Genomic DNA, 26055 nt, shown 5'->3' on the forward strand with positions numbered 1-26055 from the left:
GTCGCTCAGATTCTTAAACGGCTCCAACCGGACTCTGCCACTACGATAACCTTTCCGCAGTTCAACTGAACATTTCGGGATGAACTTTGTTAAGTAGTGGTTGCAACCTATATTTTACATTTCGTTAATGTCGCGAGCACTGGCCAGTTGCTTAGTTTGTTAATATTTCATTTAGTTTAATTAGTATTTAGGTAGTTTTAAGTTAGCTTAAATGTTTGGTTAGGATATTGAGGTTAAATTAAATCATTTAGTGTCTGGCAATCTAACAACTGGCTTGATACGTTTCATTTCAAATTTCTCCTAGACACCAATTTAATACTGAGGACCCTCGCTAACCCCACCATATCACGTTACGCGAGTAGTCCCGGGCGTATTCATTCATTATTATCTCCTTTTGTTTTCTTTTTTATTAAATGTAGACGGGTACTTAAAGTCGATTGTAGGTTGAGATCTGATCTCCGACGCCCGCGCTACACCACACCATCATCAAATTATGATATAATATTATTTGATCAAATTTTATCACCTTTTGATGATGGTCGGTACGGTGGAATTTTTGATTACAGTTTGATCAACTATTTTCATAACATACACATAGCTTCCTTAAAGGGGCAAGACCAGATTCCATCATTCCACACACACACACCCAACCCACACATTTACTACACTACACTACACTACACTACACTATATTGACTGTCTAGTTCCAAAATATTTTTCTTTTTCCAATAAAATTTTCTACAATTTTATTTCATTTTTATTAAAATTTAAGATATTTAAAATAACATACCAATATGAGAGAATTGACAGCAGTAGGCAAGGACCTAAAAATCACGCGACTATACGAGAATATACTGTACGCAAAAAAAAATGGTTTTGGGTGATATTACTCCAACGGTTTGGCTTTTCGTGAACATCGCCAACGATAAAACAAATCCCTAAGAGATCATTAATACGTAAAAAAAATGTTAATAATTTTCAAAACTGGCGTCTTATGGCACGCCATCCAGGTCAAAATCAAAAGAAAAAAACGGAATTTTTCTCTGAAAAAAAAATAAAACTTTGATATTTTTTTTAAAAAAAATCTCATATACTTTTAAATTATTATTGTTAATTATTTTTTTTTACCAAAAATATTTTTGTTCTTATTTCAAAATTTTTTTCTTCCAAATTAACAATTATAATTTAAAAGAAAAAATACATAGCCTCTCTCTCGAGGCGGCACCATTCCTACTTTAAATTTCATTTAGAACCGAGGGGTCGGACACTTGCCATTATTTTGTACGGGATTTCGGGATTTCGTAGAGATTTTGGCGATTTTAATCATTACTTTCTGAAGTGATTTTGGGATTTCAATGTTAATTTACCATAGAGAGTTAAAAGATTTTCCGATTTTAGACAAAGTGTAGGGGATTTTAGTAAATGTCCGACCCCTCGTTTAGAACACTTTGGACTTCATGAAAAATAACCTTTAAAAGTCTTATTTTACAAAAACCCATAAACAAATGTTTTCCAAATTTTTATATTTTAGGCAATTTTGTCATTTTGTAATTTTTTTATTATTATGGGGACACGTTTTAATTAATTTTCATGGATTTCCATGAACTTTGGCTTTTTTTAAATATCGTAAATAACGGAAATGTTTTTACACAAAATCTTAATTTGGAAATTGTGTTAATCAAAATCACGTCGGTGTAGCCACCGCCGTCGCCGTGTTGTCAAACGTCTTGAACCGTTTCGTTTAAAATAGTAAACAATACATCAATTAATTTGGCGGACGGAAACGTCAGAGATAGTCTTAAAAACTTGTTGAGGTAATAGTCGGTGAAAACTATTCGTCAGTCCTGAACCGCGCATTCGCCCAAAACAGTCATCTTGAACGCTAGAGTGATATATCCAGGTAGGAACTACTATTATTAATCCAAGGTGAAAGCAGTGGCGTAGCTAGGAAAATTTGACCTATGGCAAACCATAGAAATTGCGCCCCTTCCCAGGTGGTCAGAATTATAGGAAATGGTATATAAATGAAACTTTAGTTATTTTTTAATAACTATAATGTTTTATTATACAACAAATATTGTGTAATTCGAAACAAACTTGTAGTGTTACCTTCCTTGCTTTGATTGACGAAAATTTGTCAATAATATCGTTAAGTCTGTTTTTTTTCGTTTAATTGTTCTCTCTCGATACTTAGCAAAGCAAGTTAACGCAACCTTCCTTGGCCCATTGAAGCTCTCAAATAATTGCGTTAAGTTTTAATTTGCTAAAAGATCGTTCACAACTCGCAATGGAGACAGAAATATCAACATTAAAAAATCCAAAAACACGACGCCAAAGCAGATCGCCAAAAAAACAAGTCGGCCCAGGCCGTAATATTAGATCCACATCAGTGTATTCGAGTGGGCAAACTTATACACCCTTAGTAGACACAGGTAGGGAAACTAATACAAAAACTGTTGAGGCTAAGTGATTTCTTATCGTTGGACAGAGCAGATAATTAATATGGATTATTAACAACTGCATAAATCATATTATTGCAAGAATGTATTTATGTACTAAGAATATGGCAAGACGGAGATTCTGTCCCCATGGTCACATACTTTTCAGCTTAAGGGCCTCTAGCCAAAGTGCTAGCCCATTGAACTTGACATGTGTGATTCTAGCAAAGCAGACTTTTGCAACACGCCCTAATTTCGACTGCTTTGGATTTTTTGGTCTTACTCTTTCAAGTAGACGCTAGCGTAGACGATCCAATCTTTTACTTTTATTGTTCTATGCAACCAAATTGTTTTTTCCCGATCACTCTCCCTTTAGGGGGGTTGGTCGGAGGGGGCGGAAATTAATGGCACTGCGTGCGCGTCAAAGAGCTCTATCAAATGAGACCAACTTGTTTTTTTCGGTCACTTTCCTTTTAAGGGGGTTGTTCGGAGGGGGCGGTAATTAACGGCACTGCGTGCGCGTCAAAGAGCTCTATCGAATGAGACCAACTTGTTTTTTTCGGTCACTTTCCTTTTAAGGGGGTTGTTCGGAGGGGGCGGTAATTAACGGCACTGCGTGCGCGTCAAAGAGCTCTATCGAATGAGACCAACTTGTTTTTTTCGGTCACTTTCCTTTTAAGGGGGTTGTTCGGAGGGGGCGGTAATTAACGGCACTGCGTGCGCGTCAAAGAGCTCTATCGAATGAGACCAACTTGTTTTTTTCGGTCACTTTCCTTTTAAGGGGGTTGTTCGGAGGGGGCGGTAATTAACGGCACTGCGTGCGCGTCAAAGAGCTCTATCGAATGAGACCAACTTGTTTTTTTCGGTCACTTTCCTTTTAAGGGGGTTGTTCGGAGGGGGCGGTAATTAACGGCACTGCGTGCGCGTCAAAGAGCTCTATCGAATGAGACCAACTGGTTTTTTTCGGTCACTTTCCCTTTAAGGGGGTTGTTCGGAGGGGGCAGAAATTAACGGCACTGCGTACGCGTCAAAAAGTTCTATCGAATGAGACCAACTTGTTTTTTTCGGTCACTTTCCTTTTAAGGGGGTTGTTCGGAGGGGGCAGAAATTAACGGCACTGCGTGCGCGTCAAAGAGCTCTATCGAATGAGACCAACTTGTTTTTTTCGGTCACTTTCCTTTTAAGGGGGTTGTTCGGAGGGGGCAGAAATTAACGGCACTGCGTGCGCGTCAAAGAGCTCTATCGAATGAGACCAACTTGTTTTTTTCGGTCACTTTCCTTTTAAGGGGGTTGTTCGGAGGGGGCAGAAATTAACGGCACTGCGTACGCGTCAAAAAGTTCTATCGAATGAGACCAACTTGTTTTTTTCGGTCACTTTCCTTTTAAGGGGGTTGTTCGGAGGGGGCGGTAATTAACGGAACTGCATGCGCGTCAAAGAGCTCTATCGAATGAGACCAACTTGTTTTTTTCGGTCACTTTCCCTTTAAGGGGGTTGTTCGGAGGTTGCAGAAATTAACGGCACTGCGTGCGCGTCAAAGAGCTCTATCGAATGAGACCAACTTGTTTTTTTCGGTCACTTTCCTTTTAAGGGGGTTGTTCGGAGGGGGCGGTAATTAACGGCACTGCGTGCGCGTCAAAGAGCTCTATCGAATGAGACCAACTTGTTTTTTTCGGTCACTTTCCCTTTAAGGGGGTTGTTCGGAGGGGGCAGAAATTAACGGCACTGCGTGCGCGTCAAAGAGCTCTATCGAATGAGACCAACTTGTTTTTTTCGGTCACCTTCCTTTTAAGGGGGTCGTTCGGAGGGGGCGGTAATTAACGGCACTGCGTGCGCGTCAAAGAGCTCTATCGAATGAGACCAACTTGTTTTTTTCGGTCACTTTCCTTTTAAGGGGGTTGTTCGGAGGGGGCGGTAATTAACGGCACTGCGTGCGCGTCAAAGAGCTCTATCGAATGAGACCAACTTGTTTTTTTCGGTTACTTTCCTTTTAAGGGGGTTGTTCGGAGGGGGCGGTAATTAACGGCACTGCGTGCGCGTCAAAGAGCTCTATCGAATGAGACCAACTTGTTTTTTTCGGTCACCTTCCTTTTAAGGGGGTCGTTCGGAGGGGGCGGTAATTAACGGCACTGCGTGCGCGTCAAAGAGCTCTATCGAATGAGACCAACTTGTTTTTTTCGGTCACTTTCCTTTTAAGGGGGTTGTTCGGAGGGGGCAGAAATTAACGGCACTGCGTGCGCGTCAAAGAGCTCTATCGAATGAGACCAACTTGTTTTTTTCGGTCACTTTCCTTTTAAGGGGGTTGTTCGGAGGGGGCGGTAATTAACGGCACTGCATGCGCGTCAAAGAGCTCTATCGAATGAGACCAACTTGTTTTTTTTCGGTCACTTTCCCTTTAAGGGGGTTGTTCGGAGGGGGCAGAAATTAACGGCACTGCGTGCGCGTCAAAGAGCTCTATCGAATGAGACCAACTTGTTTTTTTCGGTCACTTTCCTTTTAAGGGGGTTGTTCGGAGGGGGCAGAAATAAACGGCACTGCGTGCGCGTCAAAGAGCTCTATCGAATGAGACCAACTTGTTTTTTTCGGTCACTTTCCTTTTAAGGGGGTTGTTCGGAGGGGGCAGAAATTAACGGCACTGCGTACGCGTCAAAAAGTTCTATCGAATGAGACCAACTTGTTTTTTTCGGTCACTTTCCTTTTAAGGGGGTTGTTCGGAGGGGGGCGGTAATTAACGGCACTGCGTGCGCGTCAAAGAGCTCTATCGAATGAGACCAACTTGTTTTTTTCGGTCACTTTCCTTTTAAGGGGGTTGTTCGGAGGGGGCGGTAATTAACGGCACTGCGTGCGCGTCAAAGAGCTCTATCGAATGAGACCAACTGGTTTTTTTCGGTCACTTTCCCTTTAAGGGGGTTGTTCGGAGGGGGCAGAAATTAACGGCACTGCGTACGCGTCAAAAAGTTCTATCGAATGAGACCAACTTGTTTTTTTCGGTCACTTTCCTTTTAAGGGGGTTGTTCGGAGGGGGCAGAAATTAACGGCACTGCGTGCGCGTCAAAGAGCTCTATCGAATGAGACCAACTTGTTTTTTTCGGTCACTTTCCTTTTAAGGGGGTTGTTCGGAGGGGGCAGAAATTAACGGCACTGCGTGCGCGTCAAAGAGCTCTATCGAATGAGACCAACTTGTTTTTTTCGGTCACTTTCCTTTTAAGGGGGTTGTTCGGAGGGGGCAGAAATTAACGGCACTGCGTACGCGTCAAAAAGTTCTATCGAATGAGACCAACTTGTTTTTTTCGGTCACTTTCCTTTTAAGGGGGTTGTTCGGAGGGGGCGGTAATTAACGGAACTGCATGCGCGTCAAAGAGCTCTATCGAATGAGACCAACTTGTTTTTTTCGGTCACTTTCCCTTTAAGGGGGTTGTTCGGAGGTTGCAGAAATTAACGGCACTGCGTGCGCGTCAAAGAGCTCTATCGAATGAGACCAACTTGTTTTTTTCGGTCACTTTCCTTTTAAGGGGGTTGTTCGGAGGGGGCGGTAATTAACGGCACTGCGTGCGCGTCAAAGAGCTCTATCGAATGAGACCAACTTGTTTTTTTCGGTCACTTTCCCTTTAAGGGGGTTGTTCGGAGGGGGCAGAAATTAACGGCACTGCGTGCGCGTCAAAGAGCTCTATCGAATGAGACCAACTTGTTTTTTTCGGTCACCTTCCTTTTAAGGGGGTCGTTCGGAGGGGGCGGTAATTAACGGCACTGCGTGCGCGTCAAAGAGCTCTATCGAATGAGACCAACTTGTTTTTTTCGGTCACTTTCCTTTTAAGGGGGTTGTTCGGAGGGGGCGGTAATTAACGGCACTGCGTGCGCGTCAAAGAGCTCTATCGAATGAGACCAACTTGTTTTTTTCGGTTACTTTCCTTTTAAGGGGGTTGTTCGGAGGGGGCGGTAATTAACGGCACTGCGTGCGCGTCAAAGAGCTCTATCGAATGAGACCAACTTGTTTTTTTCGGTCACCTTCCTTTTAAGGGGGTTGTTCGGAGGGGGCAGAAATTAACGGCACTGCGTGCGCGTCAAAGAGCTCTATCGAATGAGACCAACTTGTTTTTTTCGGTCACTTTCCTTTTAAGGGGGTTGTTCGGAGGGGGCGGTAATTAACGGCACTGCATGCGCGTCAAAGAGCTCTATCGAATGAGACCAACTTGTTTTTTTTCGGTCACTTTCCCTTTAAGGGGGTTGTTCGGAGGGGGCAGAAATTAACGGCACTGCGTGCGCGTCAAAGAGCTCTATCGAATGAGACCAACTTGTTTTTTTCGGTCACTTTCCTTTTAAGGGGGTTGTTCGGAGGGGGCAGAAATAAACGGCACTGCGTGCGCGTCAAAGAGCTCTATCGAATGAGACCAACTTGTTTTTTTCGGTCACTTTCCTTTTAAGGGGGTTGTTCGGAGGGGGCAGAAATTAACGGCACTGCGTACGCGTCAAAAAGTTCTATCGAATGAGACCAACGTGTTTTTTTCGGTCACTTTCCTTTTAAGGGGGTTGTTCGGAGGGGGCGGTAATTAACGGCACTGCGTGCGCGTCAAAGAGCTCTATCGAATGAGACCAACTTGTTTTTTTCGGTCACTTTCCTTTTAAGGGGGTTGTTCGGAGGGGGCGGTAATTAACGGCACTGCGTGCGCGTCAAAGAGCTCTATCGAATGAGACCAACTTGTTTTTTTCGGTCACCTTCCTTGTAAGGGGGTCGTTCGGAGGGGGCGGTAATTAACGGCACTGCGTGCGCGTCAAAGAGCTCTATCGAATGAGACCAACTTGTTTTTTTCGGTCACTTTCCTTTTAAGGGGGTTGTTCGGAGGGGGCAGAAATTAACGGCACTGCGTGCGCGTCAAAGAGCTCTATCGAATGAGACCAACTTGTTTTTTTCGGTCACTTTCCTTTTAAGGGGGTTGTTCGGAGGGGGCGGTAATTAACGGCACTGCATGCGCGTCAAAGAGCTCTATCGAATGAGACCAACTTGTTTTTTTTCGGTCACTTTCCCTTTAAGGGGGTTGTTCGGAGGGGGCAGAAATTAACGGCACTGCGTGCGCGTCAAAGAGCTCTATCGAATGAGACCAACTTGTTTTTTTCGGTCACTTTCCTTTTAAGGGGGTTGTTCGGAGGGGGCAGAAATAAACGGCACTGCGTGCGCGTCAAAGAGCTCTATCGAATGAGACCAACTTGTTTTTTTCGGTCACTTTCCTTTTAAGGGGGTTGTTCGGAGGGGGCAGAAATTAACGGCACTGCGTACGCGTCAAAAAGTTCTATCGAATGAGACCAACGTGTTTTTTTCGGTCACTTTCCTTTTAAGGGGGTTGTTCGGAGGGGGCGGTAATTAACGGCACTGCGTGCGCGTCAAAGAGCTCTATCGAATGAGACCAACTTGTTTTTTTCGGTCACTTTCCTTTTAAGGGGGTTGTTCGGAGGGGGCGGTAATTAACGGCACTGCGTGCGCGTCAAAGAGCTCTATCGAATGAGACCAACTTGTTTTTTTCGGTCACTTTCCCTTTAAGGGGGTTGTTCGGAGGGGGCAGAAATTAACGGCACTGCGTGCGCGTCAAAGAGCTCTATCGAATGAGACCAACTTGTTTTTTTCGGTCACCTTCCTTTTAAGGGGGTCGTTCGGAGGGGGCGGTAATTAACGGCACTGCGTGCGCGTCAAAGAGCTCTATCGAATGAGACCAACTTGTTTTTTTCGGTCACTTTCCTTTTAAGGGGGTTGTTCGGAGGGGGCGGTAATTAACGGCACTGCGTGCGCATCAAAGAGCTCTATCGAATGAGACCAACTTGTTTTTTTCGGTCACTTTCCCTTTAAGGGGGTTGTTCGGAGGGGGCGGTAATTAACGGCACTGCGTGCGCGTCAAAGAGCTCTATCGAATGAGACCAACTTGTTTTTTTCGGTCACTTTCCCTTTAAGGGGGTTGTTCGGAGGGGGCAGAAATGAACGGCACTGCGTGCGCATCAAAGAGCTCTATCGAATGAGACCAACTTGTTTTTTTCGGTCACTTTCCCTTTAAGGGGGTTGTTCGGAGGGGGCAGAAATTAACGGCACTGCGTACGCGTCAAAAAGCTCTATCGAATGAGACCAACTTGTTTTTTTCGGTCACTTTCCTTTTAAGGGGGTTGTTCGGAGGGGGGCGGTAATTAACGGCACTGCGTGCGCGTCAAAGAGCTCTATCGAATGAGACCAACTTGTTTTTTTCGGTCACTTTCCTTTTAAGGGGGTTGTTCGGAGGTGGCGGAAATTAATGGCACTGCGTGCGCGTCAAAGAGCTCTATCAAATGAGACCAACTTGTTTTTTTCGGTCACTTTCCTTTTAAGGGGGTTGTTCGGAGGGGGCGGTAATTAACGGCACTGCGTGCGCGTCAAAGAGCTCTATCGAATGAGACCAACTTGTTTTTTTCGGTCACTTTCCTTTTAAGGGGGTTGTTCGGAGGGGGCAGAAATTAACAGCACTGCGTGCGCGTCAAAGAGCTCTATCGAATGAGACCAAATCTCTGTGCCACATATAAACGACTTCGATAAGAAAGTGCCACACTTATTTGGTACTCTTGACCATACACGGTTTCGATAAGAAAGTGCCACACTTATTTATTACTTCTGACCATACACGGTTTCGATAAGGGGGTCGAAATTAGGGCGGGGGCAGGCGAAGTTTGAGGTTAACTTGACCCTAAAACGCCGTAAATATACGTAAAAAAACCCGGAAAAAGGAACGAGAATTGCGACAACTTAACTTGACAAATCCCCCCGCGTTGCAAGGAAAGACTAGATTTTCCGAGTAAAATTTGTACAAAGCGGTGTGGCACGGCTGTTAGAGGCGTCGGGTTTTGGCCCGCAGCTATCTGTGTTCGAGCCCCGGTCAGGCTAGCAATATAAAACATATTAATAAATTATTTTTCGCAGCTCCATCTACTGTGTCGTCGCTGTTCCACAACAAACAAACAAACAACAACACTTAACGACAATCCGTCCATAGCAATAGTCCCACTTCGATATATATATATATCTCAATGTGGAACTAAAAATTAAAAGAAAGGGACTTCGTAGAAGGGGAGGTTAAGTTGGGATTTTTAAGTAGTTCAGGACTTTTTCCTAGTCGTGTTACGTGTGTTACGTTTTTCCTATGAGGACTTTTTGCTACGCGTGTTGCGTTTTTGCTACAGCGTTTACCTTTCTTACGTACAAAACAGATCTAATTCTTTAAAACTAAGACCCCGGGCGAAGCCGGGTATTAAATATACTAATAAAGCTGGGTCTTGTGACGTAAGAGCAACATTTTAACAAGCTGGGCAAGACCACTTTATAAAATCAACTATTGAGGGCCTTGCCACCATCCACCTACGCATTGCGACCCTGCCACCTGATATAAAGCCATTAAAAGTGCATGACTTGGGCCAAAGATGTTGCCTTGGGTAATGGTCTAGCTGATTATTATTTTATTTGGTCATTTCTGTGATTTGGATGATTTTGCCTTGAAATCTTCATTCTTTTTAAAATAAACTTTAATTATGAAATTATTCTTAAAACACCCATGAATTTATGAAAATACTTTCTATTTATTTAAGTTTCCCTAACTTATAACTAGAAATCCACCAACTGGTTTGATCTACAAAATACTAACCAAAATAGATTAAATGGTTAATCTATTGCCGAAACTGGGGCAAAAATACACTTCCTTACTAAAAAACATTTTTAAATCTTTGTAGACAGGCATGCTTTATTCAAAATGACTGCACCCATTTTTTGGTGCAAAACAAAATCTAAAATAACATCAATAGACTTGATGGTAAATCCGCAGATCCCCAAAGGCCGCGTACGTGCTTTTGTTATATTTAGTATCAATTAAATATTTAGACCCATGCCCCATCTTTCTTCAGATATTTGATCTCAGCCCTTGAAAGGCACGGTAGCCTAGTAAACGTGCGCTTTAACTAACAATGTGAGTGCTACATTAACCGATGTTGATGTATATTTTTGCACTCAGACGTAGTTTGGTTGTCCCTGGCAGCAGTTAGAGATAGAAGGAAAATGATCTTAGTTGCGTGTTCTCAAATGTCCGTGACATCTTGTTTACATTGCAAAGAAAAAAGGCATGCCAAAAATATGAAAATTCTTACCGGAAAAGCTATGCCCAACCATATCGTTGTCGACAAGGAATTTAAAATGGCTAACTTTCGTAAAATCGTATTTTCTCGCGATTTGATTTGTTCAATGTGCTTCTTGAAAGACATATCCCATCCGTAGAGTTTCAACACTTTTATTCCATTCAATAAATCACTCATTTTCTTCAATCTTTGATCCCTTACCTTAATAAAACTAACCTACAAATGAAAATCAGATTTTGTAAAGGCTTTGTGCTGTTCGTAGTTAAATTTTAGAGAATTCGGAGATTTCGTTGAGAGTAAAAAATATTCGAAACATTTTAGAGATTGGGAATTATTTCGTTCCCAATCTTCTCAAATATTTAAATTTTCTCATATTTTTAGACTTTTATACCGTTTTATAGAAATATTACTTGACAAATTTATTTGCACTATCCATTTTTAGCCTGGTTGTAAGAGTAAGTAATCACTTGTAAAGATTAGGATGACAATAATGGATCAACCAGATGATAGTTAAAAGGGAAGACGGTTGATTTGTTAAATAACGTTTGTAACCTCAGATATCCAATAAATTGACAATATGGTGAAATAGGAGCTTGTAAGAATTTGGAAAATCAAAGCAATACCTTAAATTCACTAAATTGTCTGCATAATAAATAAGAACAATACTAAATTAATCAAATGAGAGTTTAAATTTCGAACAAATATTTCGTCATTTAAGGTTAGAAAACGTAGAATAGCTTATAACTTGTTTCTTCGTTGATAAGTAACCAGAATATAGTTTAATTATTATTGCTTAAACGTTACAATTTCAAAATAGAATATACGTTTTTGTCTGTAATTTATATCGATGAAATTACTCGTAGACTATTTGGAGTGTAAACACTATTCTTCAAGTTGATTTAAGTTTTGTTACTGGCGCTTTAGTACTTGTAGTGTCAGAGATGTGTTTAGGATGTTCTAGGACACTGATTAATCCAAAAAGACTAAACTAATTCGAGAAATTTAATTAGCTGCAAGATTTCTGTTCGGTAAATAAATGAAAATACACCAGCCAACACCTTTAAAGGACTCTATGGTAACCAAACGTGGCTAATTATAAATTGAAAACTGAGTTAAAAATGAAACATAAAACTTTAAATTTATGAAACAAAGACCTCGCGATTTACAAAGTATTTATATTCGTTTGCAGAATTAAGATTGGCAATCGTAAGTAACATAGACTTAAATAGTTGAGCACTAACATAAAGGCCTGTTTTTATGTCTAAGACCTCTGTCCGTGACCATAAGTTTTTATCCAAAAATATAACAAATAACGGTCTGTTACGACATGTATGTAGCGCGTACCTTGGAAGTAGTTTCCTGAAACCAACCAAACAGCCTAATCCCATAAGTATTTATGCCTATTCTACTTTTAAAGAAACAACAATGCATTCGGTGATATCGCTTCTATGGCGACAGGAAAATCTAACAAAAATATATGGTTAATGGGCTCTGTTATGTCCATTAGTGCCGCTATCTCAGTTTGATGTATCCCCTAACCTAACAGTCCTCTCGTATTTCTGTCCCTTAATGGTCTCAGGGACTAATACACGGTTAAATGAATAATATATTTTTTTCGGTGCAGCTAAGCCTTTCCTTTTAATGTTCCGCTGATGTTTTTATAAGTGAGCTTAATTTGAACCTTAGAACGTGCAATTGTTATTCCGTTTTTGACGCAGTCAGAAAATGCATTGTGGACGGACTGTCGCGTTATGTCTTCAATATTTTTTAATATTTGGGTAACAGTACAGACGTCACGGTTACGCGACAGTTTAATTAAAAAATGCGAAGTTATTCACCGATTTCAGTAATCGTGTGTCCAAAACCAGTTGTGACGAAACCCGATTCGGTTTCGCAAAACGAAGTGGGTTCGGATTTCAGTTCTGACATATAAACCATTTTTATGTTCTTGTGAAAAACCAGGGTACACGTAGAAGAAAATGTGATTGGAGTAGACTACAGCTACGGTAAAAATACTAAGGACAGCAATCTACGCGTACTGCATCGTTCTCGTGTATCCTGTTTTATCAAAGAATAAAACCAGGCCACTCTGACTAATATATTTGTTATCCAAGGCTCGTGCGAACTGCTTTGCATAAACTGGCATTAAAACCATTTTCAACAGTTAGTTTAAACCAAGAAACGAGCTAATTTATTCTGTGCTGTGTCCGTGGCTAGAAAAATACGTACTTCCAAATTCTTTTTCATTTTCATCAAAATGTAAACTAAGATAACGCCAATGAAGTTGAAAACCATTCCGTACAAGCCGAAAACTCCCATGGCAAGATAAGTTAAGCAAGAGATCAGCGTTACTTGAAAAGGAAGTGATATTATGTATTGCAGTTGACAAAACGCGTTTGTTACCCGCTGAACATCCACGGAAACGAGGCTCAGCAGTTCTCCACTTGAGCATTTGTATTTCGCTGTGCAGGATAGTTGGAGGGCCTAAAAATATAGTAGTACTTATGATAAATTTATGCCAACTTAATATATGGACAAATATAAATTTCAAACCACTGCCGCGACTTCTTTTGGGTATTGATATATAAATATTTACGTGTCTCTTTATTTGTTTGCATGTAAACATGACATATTCCTTAACCGATTTTGACCAAATTACGGATACGTTTATTCCTATGCTGATTAGCTTTGGGTTTAACATTATAATATTTATCTTATTTTTAGAAATATACTTTATGACTAAAAACCGCCTTTTAATTTGTAACCAAAGGTTTGCAGTTAGAGTAGAGATGCTAGTGTCTTAACGTATTGACGTTAATAACAACTCTCTGGCAAACAATAGAACCATTCCTGTACTAATTCGCTATGAAATCTATCCGCCGCGCCTGCGACAGTGAAAGGAGTAAATGGTAATTAAAGTAAAAGTAAACTTTTTACCTTTTTATATATAGCTGTGCTCAGAATTGTTTTGATACGAAGCTCAACATGAAGCATCCTTTTAGAGAAAACTTCATAACCGATACTTATCGAAAACTCAATTACAATATAAAGCAAAATGTATAAAATTCCTTTCCAAAGTGGATCATTTTTCTCCGCAAAATCGGTTATTAAACTGAAAGGTATAATTCCTGGTATTATTTCCATCATATAATTTGCCGACGTTAATTCAGATATGATAAAATATTTCAGTTGGCGGGCCCAAATTCAGAAGCATAAAACAGTAATTACTTGTAACAATTGTAAAAATTCACAGACGAATATCCCACTTAAATTTGATAAGCCATTCATACCACATCAAAAATATATTTTGATTACTGTACAATATTACTGTAATAGAAACATCACAAATCACAGTCAAGATCAGTAGCTTAATATTAAATTTTCCACTTACCGCTGATCAAATAAAACTATTCGACCAGTTTTTCTTATTAACGAGAAATAAAGTTAGCAAATCTATATTTAACGAATTTCAGTTATACAACAACCAATGGAAGAAAAGATATGAATGGAATGTAGACAAAAAAAGAGATTAATTTTCTTAACGAGCTTAAGTGAACGCTTCATAATTTGTGGGGTCGATATTAAACCAGATTGAAATTTTATAAATAACAGCCAGTGGCGTGTTCACATTCAGATACATTGAAATATTCGATGGCCTAATTAATAATGGAAATGAAATGTAAAATGAATGTTCTGAATAACGAAAAAAATAATCAAACACTATTATATTGTTAAATTATGTAATTTCAGCATGGGCGAAGCCATAGGGGGGGGGGGCGCCTTGCCCACCAACTTTTTCCAAAACTGGCAAACTAGGCAGTTTGATCTTAAAGTTGAAAAATTTAGAATTTCTATATTTTGAAGTAATATGATATTTGCATCATTATTTTAAAAAAATTAATTTTTTTAAATATATTTAAAACGATATAATATAAATTTTGGTTCAATTATGTGTCGCTCCTCGATCCAGATGCATTGGTCCCAAAATCTATATTATAAAAACCACTTCGTCGTCGTTCGAGCTTTTGGTTAGTCAGTAAGGGAGGCGAAGGCGGGCCGGCGAAAAAAAAACGACCCGCGGAACAGAGGGAAACCGAGACTGCCTTCCGCTTCGTTACTGAGGTGGTTCGACTATCTATTTCGAGCTTTTGGTTAGTCAGTAAGGAAGGCGAAGGCGGGCCGGCGAGGAAAAAGCCTTTCACTGAGGTGGTTCGACTATCTATTTTCTCAAAATCTGTCGCCCCTGAGAGTTGGGCCGTGTTTGTCCCAACCCGCAATACACCCGAAATTTTCTCTCTGTTTCCGCCGCGAATTTCGGAGGGGGGAAGGGGCGGGGATCGTAAGGGGTAGTTTCAGAAGGCCTGTGAGTTTCAGCAAAAGTACATAGGGGGAGAAAGTCTGGCACTTGGGTCAAACCGCACGACGTCTTATTTGAGGGGTAAAATTTTTGGGCTTCGGAAATTACTTCCCCCTCGCCTCCCTCTTTACAGCGGAAATTACTTCCCCCTCGCCTCCCTCTTTACAGGGTCACAAAGGTACCGGTTGTACTCCGCCACGACGAAAAATAGTTATCTATATCATACGTGAATATTAAACTTTTGCTTTCGATAATTTGGTTAATTTAGTTCCTAGATAAAGTTGATATATGATAGAAACTAAAATGCAACATTTTTAAAATAATAACACGACTTTTGAAAAGAAATAAACCGTAACTAGAAAAACGCTCACTTAAATCGTGGAGAGCGTCGCGCCATCTAAGAGCAGAGATCGGGACTAATTGGTATATCAACGATGTTAAGGCCTAACAATTTGCAAGTTTAACTGAAATAATAGATATAGCTACGAGCTTTTATTGTTTATTTTACAATTGATATAGTAATTATTAATTAAAATCAACCGTTATCGAAGGAAATAATGGTCAGCATTTGACAGAGAGACTATTTGAAATAGCGAGGCGGTGACATGGTTGCCAGGGCATAAAATTCAAAATTTTCATCTTGAGCGCGGACCGGAATACCACAAATGCACTACTTCGCACGTAATGTGCTATCCTTATTGTTTAGAAATATCGCGTGATCAATAGCTCTTTAAAAAGGGTATCAAGCATGGTGGAAGGTAAAATATGAAGGCAGTGATAGACTTTCTCCCCCTATTTCCTTTTGGTTTCGGTAACGGTGGGGGGTTTCGGGGTCGTTCCAATTTGAAAGTCCCGTGGCTCTCTCGGCGTATGTTACTCCCGTGGCCTTTATGCATCAGCCATTGGATACAGGGGGTTTAAAGGGGTACAGGGGGGTTTGGTACGACTGCCAGTTTTAGTTATTTTTGCGAGGAAAAGGGTACCACGGATATTCTCGCATTGGAAAGGGGGAGGGGAGTACTACGGAAATTCTCGCATGGAGAAAAGGGGGAGAGGGTACCACGGTAATTATCACATGGGAAAAGCGGAGAGGGGGTACCACGGTAATTATCACATGGGCAAAAGGGGGAGGGTAACCCCGGTAAATACCACATGGGAAAAAGGGGGAAGAAAGGGCCTTACTGGTGTGGCTCTACTATGGGGAAAAGGGTACCACGGTAATTATCACATGGGAAAAAGGGGGAAGAGGGTACCACGGTAATTATAACATGAGAAAAAAGGGGAGGAACGGTAATTATCACATGGGGAAAATGGGGAGTACCCCGGTAATTATCACATGGGAAAAAGGGGGAGGTGGGTACCACGGTAATTATAACATGAGAAAAAAGGGGAGGAACGGTAATTATCACATGGGGAAAATGGGGAGTACCCCGGTAATTATCACATGGGAAAAAGGGGGAAGTGGGTACCACGGTAATTATAACATGAGAAAAAAGGGGAGGAACGGTAATTATCACATGGGGAAAATGGGGAGTACCCCGGTAATTATCACATGGGAAAAAGGGGGAGGTGGGTACCACGGTAATTATAACATGGGGAAAAAGGGGAGGTAGGGCCTTACTGGGGTGGTTCTACTTTGGAGAAAAGGGTACCATGGAAATTATCGCATGGGAAAAGGGGGAGGGTAACCCCGGTAATTACCACATGGGAAAAAGGGGGAAGAAAGGGCCTTACTGGTGTGGCTCTACTATGGGGAAAAGGGTACCACGGTAATTATCACATTAGAAAAAGGGGGAAGTGGGTACCACGGTAATTATAACATGAGAAAAAAGGGGAGGGACGGTAATTATATATATTTCGCCTTTTTCCAACTCTTATTTCCAACGGTTTTTTTTATTTAATTTCCATAGACAAAGTAGTGCCATCGTTGGAACTGTTTTTGGGTTACTTGGACTGCTGTGTGCTCGTCGTTCCGCTTTAAGAGCTCTCTCCAAAGGGTTTGACTCTTTACCTACGTAGGTAGAGTGTCGGCTGGAGTTGCTACAGCATCCACTCTTAATCCCACTGCTGTGTGCGAAGTGGGAAATGGTCCACCCATTGCTGCACCTTCTGCTGGGTTGAGTGGCTTGCGTCAAAGTAGGGTACTACTACCCATGCTGGATTTGTCACCTGTCCGGGCTAGGTGGACGCTGGCGTAGGGCACTATGATGATAGACTTCCGGTGTTATGGTCTCTGTTACTAAGTACACCGGGCTATAAATTCTGACACACTATCTTCGAAATCTAAGCAAACTAAATTTGAGCCCAATTTATAGTAGATGTAAGCCTACCGCGTACAGCTACTTCGACTACATAAAAGACACACACGGTCATACGAGACACTAAATTCAATGGCTTGAAATGGGTTTAAGACTATAGCTTAAAAATATTACTCAGGGCTAAAATAGTGGGCAGTTCTAAAATCGGATTTGGGCAGTGCTATTTATCGTGAATTTATCGCAAAAAGTATGAAAAATTTAAAATAGCTGATGACCCCATGCGAGATGACCCGTCTTTCCGGGTACATATCGACAAACGCAGCCAATTTTGCTGAACTAATTTACTTATTTGTAGCCCTTTTTGCTCTCATAAATTTGTTTTGGGGGTTTAGTTTTGTTTGTGCAGTTCTAAAAATCCTTATTTTAGCCCCTGATATTACTTAATTGAAAGTAGTAATGTTAACCTAGGTGGAGGGCTAGTATTTTTACTACAATAGGGTACATGACGACGAAATAGAAATCACGAACTGCAGTCCTATGAGCTTTTTATTATAATTGTTTTAGCTCTATCCGTCGGAGGTTCGTAACTACTCGCCAAACCGAGCCCCCAAACACTCTTGATAGTGAAAAATATGTTTAATGAAGTTGGAAATTTTTAGGCTTTGAGTGCCCAAAAATCAAACCCCCCCCCCCCCCCCAAACCTAAGCGCTTCGCTTTCAGGACTAAAAGTTTTGATTTCGTTCGGTTATTGTTCGATTTCGAACGATTATTCGAAAATCGAATAATCGATACGAAACCAACGACTAGTACTCGAAAATTCTGTAATTCGCCCAGCCATAGAAATAACGCTTACAACAGCTACCTTGCAGGGTCGTTTAGTCAGATCAGTTTGATCTGATATCTTCCCCTCACCAAGCAGTGTGATCGCACACTGTGAATTCTCTATAACATTATCATTGAACGTTTTCGTCTATCACGTACCGGTCAAATAATAGATTTTGGGAAAAAACGAAAATCTTTTGAGAATTTTCTGAAAATTTGAAATAATAATGTTTCTTACGTCTTTACGTATACACCCTGAAATTTTAAAACTCTACCTATTACAGTTTTTAAGAAAAATGCCATATGAGAGCAAAATCAGACACCCTGTAGAAATGATGGACCAACTGAACTGCAGCAAAACGTTAAGTAAAATTTCTAACTCAATGCTAGCCAAAAAAATTAACTCTCACTCAACCATAACCTTACCTGAAATTTTTGAAATTAAAATTGTCAAAAGCTACTTTCTTATATTATAAAATTTTACTTACAACACAATTACGAATTGACTTGTGCAGAAGAGGTCGGAAATAATAAAAATAAATAAACCCCAAAGAAAATAACAGAGATCCTTTTTCAGAAGTATTCTTAGCAAAGTTGGAAGTTCCGTTTCGCTGAAAACAAAGATTAATTTTAGTAATTGTATAGTATGAATAAATAAATATATACGAAAGAAACTAAAATAAGTTGATCTCGGATTTCGAGAAATAACGAAATAAGTGAACAGAAGTAATTTGATTGCATTAGCGGTAATGCAAACAAAATCGGCCTGCTTTCGCTTAAAGGGAATATAACCTCTGGTATTGCTGTTGCTCTCCGAGGGTTCCAATATTGTCACGCGTAACTAGAGGTAGGTAGACGGACCGACCAAGCAACATCAATAAGACGTACCCTTTATAGTCCTTCATAACAAAGGGGCCGAAGGTCACCGTCCACTATAAAAGGCCGGGTCTCTCCGAAGTCAGGGTGACGTTTCTCGGTGTAGGCCGAAGAGAAGAGACATAAGCCGAATAGGCTGAGCCTTCTCTGACGGGGCGACTGGACCGCCTGCTGCAAAAACTCGCTCCAGACGTCTAGGTAATAGCGAGAGGACTAACGCTGAACAAGCGCAGCCTCTCGTGAAAAGCCTCCTACCGCGGGGAATCTAACTCCCTCGGCTGGCCCTTCGTCGGTCGGCCCGTCTACCAGTTCGCGCTTCACGCTATTTTTGTATGTTTATAAATAAAGTATATTTTATATTGAATGTCTGGTCGTCGTCTCATCCTTCCGTAACAATATTGTCCGCTGCCTCCCATGGCTGATTGTGAAGGGAATAAAGGAAATTGATGGGATCTTCCATAAAGAAGGTGTTAATCTGTAACATTTCTATCAAACCAAGCAGCAATACGAGAGGAAGAGTTGGGGATTACAACGGCCTGTGGTAGAAACAGACATTTACCCCCTTTATGACAACAATTTTGTTCTAAAAAGAGAAATTATCTGAAAGACTCTAGATTGGGATAACTAGATATTATCCAGTTGTGATTAAATACTGTTCACAGTAAAACATTTTACGATGCTAACATAATACTAAAATGTATCCCATTAAAAACCCGTTATGAATCATAAGAAGTATCATTGTTTTATGCTACGTATCATTAGAAAATTAATTGATCTTTTAACTCGGTCCTGAAAAATACTTAAAAAGTTGAAACCTGTGAATTTTCAAATAAAATTAATGATGGCTTATGCAACCTAGGTTACGGTTTTTCAAAACTATCAATGTAATTTCCATCAAAGTTTTTTTCTTAGATTTTTCGATAGAACGCTGTGACGTCAATTGATTTCTCATAATTTTTATTGTTATTTCCATAGATTTCTCTGAAACAATTTTCCAGTGACATACGTATGATAAACAATTAAACAAATGTAAATGAAAAAATGAAATTACCATTCTGTAATTTCTTATGCTTAGAGTCATATTAAGCTTTCGCACTGGATATCACTTCTCAATCGCCATAAACACAATGGTATCACGAATCAAATACACATGTAAGCATAAATTACTGCTTAATCCTTAAAATGTTGGCGGTATTGCTATAAGAATGCCATACCTATCGGTTGTTATTTTTCCACTTGAGAATTCAGTAGATTCCGAAGTCCACCACTTACAAATCTCAGAATTTTTCAAACTTTTATTCGAGATTTGCGAAATTACTCTGCATTTAAAGGAATAAAAATGTAAAGAAAACGCAAAAACTCTTAAAGATTTAATTAAAATAGCTCCGGCGTCAATAAATTTTCGTTGACACAGATATCATCTTTCTTGAAGAAAGCTACTACGAAAATGGAATCACTGAATACAATGTCACCCGTTTCTACTGTTGCTTTTAATTTGTAAATAATTACTATTTCGGCTAATGACGATATATCACTGATAAATATGTATTTTAAAAATAGCACACAATCAAAATTTTTTTTGCCTAAAAATGAAATAATACAACAAAATTGTGTTCATATACCAAAATAAACACTCGAACGAATGGTAATAACTATAATAAGTGTCACGGTGGCACCCGGTGTGGCTCGCAGCACCGCACAAAAAGTGATGCGACGGCGCTACGGTAGATTTCGACTAAAATCGGTGATGCTTTTTACTTTAGTTATAAAATTCCAAACTGTTTGGGAGATATAATAATATCTTGAACTGAATTTTCCTGAAAACGTCCAGGAAGGTCCGGGTACGAATACCTTTACTCTTCACTGTCGCGAATACCGCGTGATATTGTGTCATAAATGGCTCACCCGTTCATCCAATGAAAGATTAGCTTTGAAAATATTGACGCGTCCTCTTCCGGGGAATGACGCTAAAAAAGTGAAATACAAGTTCATTATTCTGAAACTAAAATATTGATAGAGAATATTTTTGCATTTCCAAAATGGTCTCTAGCACAGAGAAAGATAAAAAATAGCTCATCTAAAATATATATTATCCTATTCCTTAAATACCAATACCTTTCTTAAAACATTGTTTAATGATTTTCAGTGAAGGCGTAAAAGATAAATTGAAAAAAAGACATGGTAGATAATTTTTTATAAATTAATGTTATATGTGAATATATTATAAGAGGAATATATTACTACATAAAGAATTAAACATTATTATTCATAATAAAACAAAACTTTAATCCATACTGATTTTTGAATTTATCATACACGTATTACTAATTATTAAACAGTTTATTAACCACAATTAGTAAGTTTAATTTAAACTTATAAGTTGTAAATGAGTGACAAAGGCCTAGTAATTTCAGTTAGATAAAATGCATGGTTTAATGATATTTCGACGAATTTTATAATAATTACCTTTCTCTATCCTTAGGAAATCGAAAAAATGATACTTCTGGACTATTTGCCCTCGAATTTTCACATTTATATTCCGCGCAACATTGTGAATTCCAACTAAAAACTTCTCCGCCGTCGGCCATTTTAAAGCTCTAGTCGATCGAAAAATATATATATATATATATATATATATTTATTTTCGCAGTACCAGCGCTGGCTCACAGGCGGCGCTTCAAAATCCAGTCTGCTAAATTTCCTATAGAGTCGCGTATCCTTATGACTGTATCATGGATCATGGACTAACTAACGCACAGGGACGCCCCGTTCCCGTACTATTCCTATAGGGAGCTCTGAAACGAGGATGTTAAATGTTAACCCCCTTTTCATCCCTCCGTTATAATTTTACTCGGGTCAAAACGTCACAAATAGGAAACAGATACCGCCATCTAGAGCAATTTTTATATTGATAGTAGCAGACAATAAAATCACAACGGTTCTCTGACGGTTCGCTTTTAAGCCTTTCTCGTTTGAATGTTTGGAGTTACTTCAATTTTGTGAGATATTTTTAATATCAAAATGAAAAAGCTCTGCGTCTGCAAATCGTGTAAAAGCGATTCAAGATACAGCAATAAACAATATATGAGTGGCGTATTTTTTATACCATTCCCCAAACCAAAAAAAACTATTCAAAATGTGAAAAATGGATTAATTGGCCTATAAGTAGAGTAAATGCAAACACATATTTATGTTCTAAGCATTTTGTTGGAGGGAAAGGGCCAACTCTCGAGTTTCCTGATCCTGTGCATAGTCATGTAAGTTTTACAATCTCAAATAAACCCTTTTTTATTAATACTGATTTTACCTACTCTTAGGAATATGTATCAATATTGAAACCCCGTGTAAATGAACAAAATATTCAACCTAACTCCGATGCAACTAAGCCAACAATGAAACCAAGTGAAATTAATGCTTCTCGTTTACCCACAACTGCCATGGAACAAACCAATAGTCAATTAGATTTGTTGACCTCGAGGGAAAACACCTTTGCTCTCTCACTAGCAAATCATGTTGAAATGGAAATAGACTACACCTTACAAGCACAAGAAGATTCTCTATTTGACCTTATTTCAGTTGTTAAAGATTTTTCTCCGCCATTGGAATGGTCAGAAAATATGCAAATTTAACGTAGGAACTGAGAAAGTGTTGTACTGTGTTAAGCTAAATTCTGATTTAGTACCCACTTACGAAGTTCAAGGGAAGCTTTTATCTCACTCTGATGTATCACTTAAATTCCCCAAGAAAATAACTTCATTTAAGGATTTGGATGAAGTAGTTTTTTTTTTCAACTCATGTAAGATCTGCCCTGGAAATGGAGAAAAAGAGTTCATAGAAATTTTTCAAAATAGGCCACAGAACCATGGTTTCTTAAGCTTAATAACAGGTGGAATTCATAGTGAAAACTGTGAACTATTGGTCAATTATGGAAATAAAACAAGGTGTTTTCCTTGTGCCAAGCAGCGTCTCAGTTTACAAGTTACCATTAGCCGTAAGAAAAAGAAAAACGAAACTAGCATCACAAGGTTTTCAAACTTAAATAAAGCTGAGCTAGCAAAGAAATTGCGAGAGAGTAAAAAAGAAGAGTACAAACTAAAAACCAAAATAAAAAGGTTACAAGCTAAAATGGCAAAACAAATAGATAAAAAAGGAGAAGAAGTTACTGCAGTAGATCATGATTACCTTCTAGAAATTTTAGAAGAGAGTATAAACCAAGGCTATGAGAAGACCAATAATGACTTTTCACGACTTTTCTTAAAAACACAACTCAAAATGCTCCAAACAAAACACAAAAATAGAAGGCGATGGGCCGATGGCACCCTCTGGTTTTGCAATGGTGTATGTTTATGTACGCAAAATCACCCACCCTTTATAAATCTTTACATGAATCCGGTGTGATGCTATTGCCCTCCAAAACCACACTAGCCAGGCACTCGGACAACCTTGGAGTTACACCGGGCTTTCATAATGATGTGTTTCTTAAAATGAAGAAAGATTTTCTAGTTATGAAAACCCATGAACACCAAGAATACTTTTTTCTCGTTGCGGATGAAATCAAGATAGAGGAGGACCTTGTCTACAGAAAGAATACAGGTGACGTGATTGGGTACACTCATTTAGGTAGTGCTGAGGAACGCCTTACTGAACTTCAAACAGAGAATTATAAAGAAAAGCCATTAGCTACCCACGTCATGCAATTCATGATTAGGGGCGCAACAACTGGATTCAAACGACCTTTTGCTCATTTTGCCACTAATTCATTGACGGCTGTAAAATTAGATGAGCTACTATGGGAAGCTATACAGAAACTCGAATTCAGTGGATTTCAAATATTGGGAGTAGTAGGTGATGGTGCTGCTGTTAACCGAAAATGTTTCAATATGAATACTAAAGAAGAAACTTTCAAGTGCAAGAATCCATATTCTCCTGAAAGGTCACTCTATTTTATTTGTGATGTCCCACACTTGATAAAAACAGTGAGAAATTGCCTAGGAAGTAGTAAAGAGGGATGCACCTACAGACTTCTACAAATTAATGGAGAAAAACTAATATGGGACATCATTAAAGCACTATATCGCAAAGACATGGAGAATGGAGTGAATTTTAGGAAACTCCACAAAATTATCGTTGATCATTTGTCACTTGAAAACAAAATGAAGATATATTTATTTATTTAATGTAATGTTTAATTTTATTTTATTTGATTTTTTAATTATTTTAATTTTAATTAAGGTGAAGCTAGCAACACAGATTTTGAGTAAAACAGTAGCGAATGCCTTAAAATCTTATTTCCCTGGTGAACATAAGGAGTTGATAAGATTTATCGAGATTTTCAATAAATGGTTTGACGTATTGAATGTGGGCCATTTATATGCAGGATGCCACACGAGGAACAATGATATTAAACCATTCACGACACCCAATGATGAAAGGCTAGAAGTAAGACTGAAGTGCACTAGTTGATTTTTTACAAGTTAAATGACATTTAATTTCTTTTAGTGGCTGAAGACAGATTTCCTTGGGTACTTAAGTCTTTGGGAAAGTTACGTAAATAACTTGGATGAAAAAACTAGTCATAAAAAGAAAATGTTGCTCACACCAGAAACTCTCAGGATTACGGCAAACAAGTTAGTATTTAGCCTTTAATTATTTCTGTGCGAGTACTCAAGTTTTTTTAGGGACTGAGTACCCAAACTTAAACCACTTTTAAATATTTGTTGATTATAAAGTTTGATAAGTTATGTCTATTGGGTACTCGACTATTTTGTCGCTTGAGCAAAAGGTAATTAATAGTTTTAAGTGTGATTACCAAAATAACACTTTTGTTAAACTGGCACTATTGTGTTTCTTAACAAGCGATTACTCGAGTAAGGAAATTTCTTAATCAATTACTCGATTATTTTGGTGAATTATCCGAATAAAAAAAGTTCCAAACTTTTTTCTTAATAATCAATTAGTCCAACAAGGTAATTTGCTTTTTTAATCGGGTACTTGACTACTACGCGAAAACGTTTTTGATACTCAATATTCAACTCAAACAGCTAAAACAATTACTCGCACAGCCGTAGCTTTAATGCTAAGTATTGCCTAAAGTAACAACACAATGTTAATTTCAGCTAATGCCATGCTAGAAATAATTCCTTTCTTGCTGGGGAAAGGTGCAAAATTTGTCCTTACTGCGCACGCAAATCAAAACCCTGTTGAACAACCTTTTAGTAAGCAACGACAGGCTTGCAAAGCTGGGTCAAAGCCTACTCTTTATCAGTTTGGGAGATCTACTCAAAGACTACAAACTATGGACGAAGGGAAAATGATGGTGCACCTAAAGGTTTTGGGCGCAAATACTGAGAGTAATTCTTAATTGTAAAAAAAAAGGTTTATTAAAACAACTATTCACTTTCATCTTAAGAAATTGCATATCATTACCATATGAACTTATTTATCACAGACACATTTATATTGCTAATCCAAAGCATTATATTGCTAATCCAAAACAATGCTCTGTTCAATCAATCTACTCGGAAAACTTGTGATTTTAACTGTAATAGTAGTTTAGTTCAAATTGTTTCTAGCACGTTAAACCCCCTAGCTGTACCCTTCATTCCTTCAGTTCCCAAATTTTCTAATGCGCCTTCTGTCAGCTCATTTTCTAACTATGTCTCTGTCATTCTCACCAACATCCGTAGCCTTCACAAATATAACTTTACGGAGTTAACTCGTTGCATTTTTCCATTTATCAAAATTGCTGCCTTAACTGAAACTTGGCTTACTAGTGACATTCCTGATAGTGAAATTAGCATAGAGAATTTCTCCCTTTTTCGTCGAGATCGCGACCGTAGCAAGCGTGGTGGAGGAGTAGCTATTTATGTTTCAACGGATTATATTACCTCCGTCGTTCCACTTATCGACAGTGTGCTTGAAGATACGTGGTCAGCTACTCTAGGACTAGAATTTATTGCAGTTAAATGCCTTAACGATTCAAGCTGTCTATTAATTTGTCCAATATATCGCTCCCCCACCTATACCAACCACGAAGAAACATTGACGGTAATTAAAAATGCTCTGCGCTACTGCGCAACCAACAATTGCAATTTGCTGTTATTAGGAGACTTTAACTACCCTGGCCTAAATTGGAATGTTTCGCTGCCATCAAACCAATGTTCTGTCGCTGCTCG

The 26055-nt window shown here is 39.2% G+C and overlaps 1 protein-coding gene across 1 annotated transcript in view; it reads right to left on the reverse strand.

The window, feature by feature from the left end:
• The window catches only part of LOC149943975 (ATP-binding cassette sub-family C member 1-like), a 69261-nt gene that overhangs the window by 962 nt on the left and 42244 nt on the right, over positions 1 to 26055 (reverse strand). Inside the window, exons 6-12 of the mRNA XM_090174910.1 lie at positions 20786 to 20847; positions 20095 to 20199; positions 18493 to 18615; positions 13504 to 13678; positions 12796 to 13050; positions 10579 to 10782; positions 791 to 938 (exon numbers count right to left, since the gene is read on the reverse strand). Coding sequence (XP_090031036.1) covers positions 840 to 938; positions 10579 to 10782; positions 12796 to 13050; positions 13504 to 13678; positions 18493 to 18615; positions 20095 to 20199; positions 20786 to 20847 — 1023 coding nt within the window. The 3' untranslated portion in view covers positions 791 to 839. The remainder of the gene's footprint in view (positions 1 to 790; positions 939 to 10578; positions 10783 to 12795; positions 13051 to 13503; positions 13679 to 18492; positions 18616 to 20094; positions 20200 to 20785; positions 20848 to 26055) is intronic.

This window comes from Leiobunum rupestre, chromosome 5 (assembly GCF_980474605.1).
Source record: "Leiobunum rupestre chromosome 5, qqLeiRupe1.1.hap1, whole genome shotgun sequence".
In the NCBI taxonomy this organism is placed as follows: Eukaryota; Metazoa; Arthropoda; class Arachnida; order Opiliones; family Sclerosomatidae; genus Leiobunum; species Leiobunum rupestre.